This window comes from Arachis duranensis, chromosome 10, assembly GCF_000817695.3.
Source record: "Arachis duranensis cultivar V14167 chromosome 10, aradu.V14167.gnm2.J7QH, whole genome shotgun sequence".
Classification (NCBI taxonomy): domain Eukaryota; kingdom Viridiplantae; phylum Streptophyta; class Magnoliopsida; order Fabales; family Fabaceae; genus Arachis; species Arachis duranensis.
Window position 1 is genome coordinate 4,582,324 of NC_029781.3, and position 9,711 is coordinate 4,592,034.

Genomic DNA, 9,711 nt, shown 5'->3' on the forward strand with positions numbered 1-9,711 from the left:
TATATTAATTGGTTATTAATTATAATAAGAGAATACAAATTTTATATTGTCAAAATCGGGTCTTTCGGTTTCAGATTCGAGTACGAGACCCAAACCGTTAAAATCGTTGTTGATCCATCGAACTCGATCCACGCGTTCACCGTGTCACCGCTTTTGAGATCGACATTGATGAATCCCAAATCGAAAACCTTCGCCGAAACCATGCTATTTAAGTCCACGCCGACGTGGTTACCGTTAATGTCCTTGAACTCAGCGTCCATTAACGTGTCGAATTCAATGGCGACGAACTTCGTGGCAGCGGCGACGAGGTCGAGACTTCCGCCGGCGTCGTTGAGAGAGTCGTCGCCCGGCGAGAGGACAAATGCGAGGCCGCCGCCAATTGATGAAGGGTTGAGATTGGTTACAGAAAATGAGAAGAAGGTTCGGAAGCTGGCCGGAGAATGGTTTCCCGGTTGGTAGAATTTGACCGGACGAGAATATAAGGCTCTGCTGGAGCCATAGCTGGGGACCGAAAGGTCGCGCGTGAGGCTGATGGTTCCGTTGTTCAAGTGAGCATCGCCGAGGAGTTTGAGAGAATTGAGCGTTAAGGTTCCAAAATCAAACTGAATTAATTTAAATATTTGATTTTTTAATTTTTTGATATAATACACAAAACATTCTAAATTTAACAATAATAATTATCATAAAACTAATATTTATATCCCACTAACACAAAAGTAAATTAAAGTATTACTAGCCAATCATATGAAATTAGATTTAGACAAATTTTTACCGTTAGATTAAAAAGCATATATAATTCAATGACTCTTTATCAACAGGCACATCGATCAGCCAAAATTAAATGTTATACATATTAGTAAGCCAAACACACGCAGCACATAAAATCTGTACTCCTCTTTTGGCAGTCATCGCACTTAACTCTAGCACACCCAACATGAGTAGTTTCTCTCCAAACAACTTGAGTGTATTCTTTACACTTACCACCAATACACGAGTTGGATTTATGGTCGTAGTACTCTTTCTGTGCCACCCATCTCACTACTTTTGCTGCTGTAATGTGTTCAGCAGATCCAAACTTCAGCATAAGATTCTCGCCGTAGATAGGGGACTTGCATGGCGGTGGTTTTCCCCAGCAGATTCTGAGGCATTCATTCACCAGCTCTTGAGCTTTTTTTTTCTAGTTTTACATCCCACTTTAGTGGAGGAACCCCAACACTTGGTCGTGCAGTGTTGTAGCCTCTCAAATACTCTTCTGGAGGCTCTGCCTCATTCGCTATCATAGCTGCTATGCACAATGGCAATAATATACTTACAAAATTTATTATTATTATTACCATCTTCATAATTCTCATTTTATTGTTCTCTGCCAATTCTCATTTGTTGGATTATTATAATATTGTAATGAATAATGGCTATATGTATATAGTTGCCTTTTGATGTACTTGAATACATGTATTGATTTAATTACTAGATGATCAAGAAAGAAACTAAAATATTAATTATCAATTAGAGCAGTATAATAATTATATATAATTGATGATTCTTGATTCTGATCTTTCATAATAACTTGAGGTCAAATTAAAAAAGTTTGTAAATGCCTTAATCAAATAATGATGCAGGAACAAGGAGACACAGGAGATTAGGTATATTAATTAGTTAATTATAATAAGGGGATATAAATTTTATATTATTTAGGATATATAGTAATTAAATTGCGTTATGTATTAATTTTATACTATTTAAATTATAAAGGCTTTTGCTTTTTTATTAATATAAATAATTCATGTATCTTTTAATTTTAAAGTAAATATAAGATGAATATGATATAAATTTTGTGTTTATTTTATTCTAAATTCTCTTATAAATAAAAATTTTATTTTATATCTTTAACTTAACCAACTAAAGAGAGTTTTTACAATAAAATTATTAATCTCGTTAAAATTAATGAATCTAAATTATGTTGCCATAATAGAATTGTTAATCTCACCAAAATTAGTATTTCAAATAACGTTTTGAAATTAATAATAAAAAAAAAAAGAAATATAAACATAATTTCTCTACAAAAATAACCATTTGTATTGCTAAAATTATATCATATATGTGTGGTTTAACTTTATATAAATGTTTGATTTAAAACCCCCCTCTCTCTAACTTGATATAAATGTTTTAAGAGACATTGATCATTAGGCCTAATTAACAAGTCAAAATTTATGCGTATACGTATAATGTCACATATTAATTATAAGGCATATGGCATCTAATATTTGTTGTCTAATTTTTTTAGTAAATTTTAAATATTTAAAATTTTTTAGTTAGTATACTTTTAAATTAAAAAAGTAATTATTTAATATTTTTTAATAATTAAAAATCATTTTTAAAGACCAAAGCAAATACCTCATTACAATTCATCAAATTAATTACCGTCTATTTGTTGGTTGCTGCATGGATTCTGCCTTTCATCAAGTCAGCTCTAATAGCTAGTTTTATACATTCACATGATAGCATAACACACACATTATTCACATGCAACCACTTAGGTCCATGATGGATAAAGGGAATTGATATGGATTGCCTTTTAATAAAAATATATTTTTTATTTATTTTGTAATATCTATATATTTATACACATAATTTTTATAGTTAATATTTTTTTATAATTAATATTATTTAATTTTAAATTATATTTTACTACATATTCTAAATTATTTCACTTGTATACTAATAAATCATAATTCAAATTATTTTAATTTTTTTTAAAGACATCATACATTTAAATTAATGTATAATTTTTTAAATCACCGTCTTTGATAATTTGAAAACTTGTTTCATGTTTTTAAAGTAAAATGATTTATTCTGATTCACATATATTTTTAAATTTTACTATAATTGAATTTGAAAAAAATGTTAAATATGTAAATTAATTTATTTAATTGACAAATTTACTTATAATATCCATAAGATCATATACATAATATTCATAGTTAGATAAAATACACGTAATATCTAGAATTTTATTTTAATAATATTCATAATTTTATACCTATAATATTTATAATTTTATACACATATTATCCATTCATAATCAATAAATTGGTGCTACTTTATTATTATTTATTATCTTATTTTACAAATCATAAACCAATAATTTTGAATATTTTTAATTTTTAATAAATAACTAGAGACCGATCAAATTTAAAATATTTTTATTTTTTGTAAAATGTGTTGAGGTGATTTGAGATTTTTTTAGAATTAAAAATATAAAAATTTAAAATTTTTATTTGAGAGAAAAAATTATAAAATTATAAATGCATGCAATAATAACAAAAAAATTAAAATTTGGTTTACATTTAATTTTAGCTACGTAGCATTATTTAATTTTAATAGCCAATTTTATTGTATACATAATAAAAGTAGTTTAATTAACTAGTAAGGACGTACACCATCATCGTTTCCTGGAGGACTATAAAGACAAGCAACAAGAGTGCATCCCACTTGGCATTTATCGCACTTAACTCTAGCACATCCAACATGAGTAGTGTCTCTCCAAACAACCTGAATGTAGCATTCACAATCACCACCAATGCACAAATTGGATTTATGGTCGTAGTACTTTTTTTCGGCAACCCACCCCTCCACGGCTTTTGCCCCCGTAAAGTGATCGGATGTCATATGCCACGCAACATTCTGGCCGTAGTAAGGGTCTATGGTTGGCTGATATTTCCCCTCGAGACAATGTTGGGTGATTGTATTCAAATACTTTTGAGCTTTTCTTGCTAATTTCTCATCCCACTTTAATGGAGGAACCCCAACTTTTGCTCGTTCATCATTATGGACTTTCAAATACTCGTCTGGAGACTCTTGTACCGCAGTTACTATGCACAATGGCAATAATATGCTTAGAAAGCTTATTATTATTATTACCATCTTCATCCTCGTTTTATTGTTTTAGAGATGTGTTTAGGCTTGGGTATGTATCATCTATTTATATTATGTCGTAGTTGCCTTTTCGTGTACTTGGAATACATGTATCGAAATTTACTAGATGATCGACAAGGAAATATAAATTATTAATTATCAATTATTATTAGAGCAGCTTAATGATCAAGTATAATCGATGATCCTTGGCTGTTGGCTCTGATCTTTTATAATAACTACTAGACTATGGTGGTAGATTTTATTTTATATTCTTATTTTATATAGTATAAAATAAAGGTGTTTATTTTAATATATATTGCCAAAATGTCGTTTAATTAAGACGATTCGATGGACGCTTTTAATATAAAAAATATTACTTGTTCTTTTTTCAGTCAATATTTTTAAAAATTTATTATTATTAATTTATTTTTACGTATTAATTATTTAAAAAAGAGTTTTATTAGCGAGTCAATGGAATATTTGTACAATATATACAATGGATTATTTATTTGGCCCATTATGAGTTAAAAAATGAACATCACCTATACTATTCAGAATAACTATCCGGGTACTAGAGATAATAAACATCTCATGTCAAAACACCTCATCCCAAAAACTTAAACTAATGAAAAAAGATAACATTAATGCTTATATCTTTAATATTGAATCGGACATTTCTAAATCTCTATTATACACATTGTACAAATATTTTATTAACAGATTGGCTCCCTATACTTCCTCTTTAAAAATTAAAAAAAGTATTTATATTTTATTTATTTTTCAATAAAAACAAAATAAAAAATAATATTTAAAAAATACCTAATTATGGTCATGTTTTTATTTATTATATATAAAAATAACTTTTTTGTCGTAAATTTAAATAGTTCATTAGAGATACTCATACTACAAGAATCATAAAAATTAAAAAGAGACACCCACACAAAAAATGGATCAGTTTTCGATTTAATTTGACCGATCGAGTTTTGGCCAATTTAATCGTTATGAACAGTTTTTAAACAGACAATTTTAGTTTATCAACCAAATCACAATCACATAGTAAACAATTCTCAATCTAACCAATTGACTCAATTCGATTTTTAAAACATTGGTTGTTTCTATTATTTTTCAATTGTTATTTGATCTACTAATCTTTACTTTCCTTGATTTTTCTTTATTGAGGGTCAAGAATTTGTTAATTATTGGAAAAATTTAGTGATTAATACTAATTGCGTACTGTTTTAACTTTCAATATATTACGCATGTAAGGCCGAAAAAAAAGAAAACTTGGGCAAACACAACCATAGTTATAAGCTAAAATTGATAACCATAAAATCTACAAGATCAATGCAACAAGAACGAAAATAGGAAACTATTGCAAACTTATAGTATATATTAGCCGATCATATTCTTACGTGTTGGTATGGTAGAATACTAACATGTATCATTTTTTTTTACATTTTTAATATTTTTATGGTATGAAAGATAATTTTTTTATTTTCATTCACTTTTTGCAATTATTTTTCATACCAAAAGTGAAAGATGTACGAAAGAAAAAAATACACAAAATAATATATATATCATTTCTCGTTAATTAAACTATAACTTATAACATATATTTTTATTTATTATTTATAATGATTTCACTACGTAGCATTATCCAATACGTAGTATTACTCGATTTTAATAGTTAATTTTAGTGTATACTTAATAAATAAAAGTAGTTTAATTAACTAATAAGGGCGTTCACCATCAGCATTTCCTGGAGGACTATAAAGACAAAGAACAAGGGTGCATCTCTTTTGGCATTTATCGCACTTAACTGTAGCACACCCAATATGAGTAGTGTTTCTCCAAACAACCTGAGTGTAGCATTCACAATCACCACCGCCAATGCACGAATTGGATTTATAGTCGTAATACTTTTTTTCGGCAACCCACCCCGCCACCGCTTTTGCTCCTGTTAAGGGATCGGATGCCATATGCCACGCAAGATTTTGGCCGTAGTAACGGCTTATGATTGGCTGAAGTTTTCCCTTGAGACAAGTTTGGATGAGTTTATTCAAATACTGTTGAGCTTTTTTTGCTAATTTCACATCCCACTTTAGAGGAGGAATCCCAAGGCTTGCTCGTGCATCATTATGGATTTCCAAATACTCTTCTGGAGGCTCTTGTACCGTAGCTACTATGCACAATGGCAATAATATGCTTACAAAGCTTATTATTATTATTACCATCTTCATCCTCGTTTTATTGTTTTAGAGGACAAGTGTTTAGGTTTGGATATGTATCATCTATTTATATTATGTCGTAATTGCCTTTTCGTGTACCTAGAATAATACATGTATCGAAATTTACTAGATGATCAACAAAGAAATATAAATTATTAATTATCAATTATTAGAGCAGTTTAATAAGATCAAGTATAATCCATGATCCTTGGCTCTGATCTTTCATAATAACTACTAGACTATGGTGGTAGATTTTATTTTATACTTTTATTTAATAAAGGTGTTTATTTTTTAATATATATGGTCAAAACGTCTTTTAATCAAGACGATATGGTAGACGCTTTAAATAAAAAAAAAAATCTAAGAAATCAGTATTTTTATTAAAATTTGATCCTTATTTAATCAGTAAAAAAAGTGTGTAATTTCACATTATTAAATATAATCTTATACTATTAAAAATATTAATAATAACTAATTAATAACTATAAATTACAAATAAGCAATGCTAGAAAACTAAAAGGGTATTAGCCAAAAATCAGCTAAAATACCTTTGGTAAATCCAAAATCTCTACGAGTTAATATATATGATGTTTCTTTTGTTAAGTATCAGAATGTTTCTTTTTCATACTAAATGGATGTTCTTTTATATATTTTCGAATTTTTTTTGTATTGCAAATGTGAATGTCTCTATTTCTTTAAGAATTTCATATTTTTTTATATTTTATAGATATTTAATTATTTTTGCTAAAATATAACTGGATATTTTTTTTTGTTAAGTATTAGGATGTTTTTTTCATATTAAATGAATGCTTTTTTTATATTTCTATAATTGTGTAGTTTGCAGTCTCTTTAATTATCAAAATGGTACCTAATATCCCAAAACACAAAGAGCAACATCGTGATGATGTGCTACCGTGCGACTACTGTGAAAGCCATTGACAATCCAAACTTCACATGATCACCTGCATCATAGCACTCTCCAACCAAGTCCACCTTCAAAAGCAAGAACATATATTCTGTGCAGCTCTTTTTCAGTCTCTACTTTTCGAAGCATGTGGACGAACGGTTAACCCGGTTAACGGTGACGTTGGACTACTATGGACTGGAAACTGGCACATATGTCAGGCCGCCATTGAAACGGTGCTCCGAGGAGGCTCCCTCAGGCCTATGCCGGAGCTATTCGGTCTCAACGTGCCTGTTCCTGTTGCTGTTGACGCCGACTCCGAGAGAAAAGTCACGTGCACTGACGCGCGGAAGCTCCAAGACCTGAACCCGAGTCCGAGCATAAGGTTCACGAGCTCTCGATCTGGTAAAGACAGTTCCGGCTGGAAGCGGAAGCAATCAGAAGAGTGGGTCGCGGTGGGGAGGTGAGGAGGCGGAGAGGGCCTGACGGTGAGAGAGAGAGGTCTGTGTGTTTGATTGTTAGAGGTGGGTAGGTTAATGTAAGAGAGAAGATAAAGATTTTTATAGGTTTTAATTAGGTTTAGTTAATCAATTTTAAATTTTTTAAATTTTGATTATTAATATAAATTTATGTGGTTTTGTTTAGTTTTTGGCTAATAAGCTCTTGTTTCATATACTTTTCCATTACAAATATGCTAATAATTTTATGACACTATTTTCCCTTTAAATAATAAATACGTGATCATGTTTGTTCTGGGTTGACGCATACAACAAATTAATTGACCCTATTAAAACTACATTTGATAATGCTTGAAAAACAAAAAAAATAATCAGATTTATCTTATTTAATATTTATTAATTATTTATTAAATTTTTATCTAATTTATTTTAATTATTAAATATTTTTTATTTATTATATATAAAAAATAATTTTTTGTCGCAAATATAAATAGTTCATTATAGATACTCATACTACAAGAATCATAAGAGAAGAGACACCCACACAAAAAAGTTGAGGTATATAAATATAAATATTATTAATTATATATTTTTATTTATTATTTATAATAATTTAATTATATAACATTATTCAATTTTAATGGCTAATTTTAATACACATAAAAATAGTTTAATTAATTAGTAAGGACGTACACCATCAACGTTTCTTTCGGGACCATAAAGACAAACAACACGGATGCATCTCATTTGACATTTATTGCACTTAACACTAGCACACCCAACATGATTAGTGTTTTTTCAAACAACTTTAGTGTAGCATTTACAATCACCACTAATACATGAATTGGATTTACGGTCGTAGTACTTTTTGTCGGCAATCCACCACGCCAGCCACCGCTTTTGCTCCCATAATGGGATCGGATCCCCTATTCCACAAAGAATTCTGGCCGTAGTAAGGGCTTGGGATCGGATGAGTTTATTCAAAAGCTTTTGAGCTTCTTTTGCTAATTTCACATCCCACTTCAACGGAAGAACCCAACATTTGCTCAGAGTCTTGTACCGCAGTTACTATGCACAATGGCAATAATATGCTTACAAAGCTTATTATTATTATTACCATCTTCATCCTTGTTTTATTGTTTTAGAGGATAAGTGTTTAGGCTTGGATATGTATCATCTATTTATATTATGTCGTAGTTGTCTTTTCGTGTACTTAAAATACATGTATCGAAATTTACTAGATGATCGACAAAGAAATATAAATTATTAATAAAGGTGGTGGATTTTGTTTTAAACTTTTATTTAATAAAGGTGTTTACTTTAATATATACGGCAAAAACGTTTTTTAATCAAGACGATACAATAGACGTTTTAAATAAGAAAAAATTTTAAGAAATCAATACTTTTATTAAAATTTGGTCCGTATTTAATTAGTAGAAAAAAATATACAATTTTATACTATTAAATATAATCTTACACTATTAAAAATATTAATAATAATTAATTAATGGTTATAAATCATAAATGTGTGCTAATCTTATGACACTACTTTTCCTTTAAATAATAGATATATACTAGATCATGTTTGTTCTCGGTTGACGCATACAACAAATTAATTGACCAAATCAAAACTATATTTGATAATGTTTGTAAAACAAAAAAAATTAGAATTTATCTTATTTAATATTTATTAATTAATTATTAATTATTATAATTAATAGAATCATAAAAGAAGAGACACCCATACAAAAAAAAAATGATCAGTTTTCAATTTAGTTTGATCGATCGATTTTTGGCCAATTTAATCGTTAATGAACATTTTTTAAACAGATAATGTTAGTTTATCAACTAAATTATATAGTTAAACGATTCTCAATCTAACTAATTGACTCAATTTGATTTTCAAAACGTTGGTTGTTTCTATCAAATTTTCAATTGTTATTTGATCTACTAATCTTTACTTTCTTTTATTGAGGGTCAAGAAGTTGTTAATTATCGAAAAAATTAATGATTAATACTTGTTCTGGGAGGATTATTCCTTCCGAGCTATACGTCGGTCCTGTGATGGTCTCAAGTGTTTGAAAATTCGATCTAAACTCAGAGTATCCTTGTGAACTCGGACCCAAGCATGGTACCTGCAAAAAGGATTCCGATGCTTAAGTTAGTGAAAAATTACTTAAGAAGATATACGTGTAATCAGTGAAGT

The 9,711-nt window shown here is 29.0% G+C and overlaps 2 protein-coding genes across 2 annotated transcripts; one reads left to right on the forward strand and one right to left on the reverse strand.

The window, feature by feature from the left end:
* Positions 1-3,423: 3,423 nt before the first annotated feature.
* Positions 3,424-6,155, reverse strand: LOC107468525 (pathogenesis-related protein PRB1-3). Its single transcript, XM_016087833.3, has 2 exons — positions 5,663-6,155; positions 3,424-3,872 (listed from the first exon to the last, which is right to left on the reverse strand). The coding sequence occupies exons 1-2, from the start codon at positions 6,153-6,155 to the stop codon at positions 3,424-3,426; spliced, it is 942 nt and encodes a 313-aa protein (XP_015943319.2).
* A 942-nt stretch (positions 6,156-7,097) lies between these two features.
* On the forward strand, positions 7,098-7,514 carry LOC107468436 (LOB domain-containing protein 38-like). Its single transcript, XM_016087717.1, has one exon. It carries the CDS (start codon positions 7,098-7,100, stop codon positions 7,512-7,514), a length of 417 nt encoding a protein of 138 aa, XP_015943203.1.
* The last annotated feature ends 2,197 nt before the right edge of the window (positions 7,515-9,711 follow it).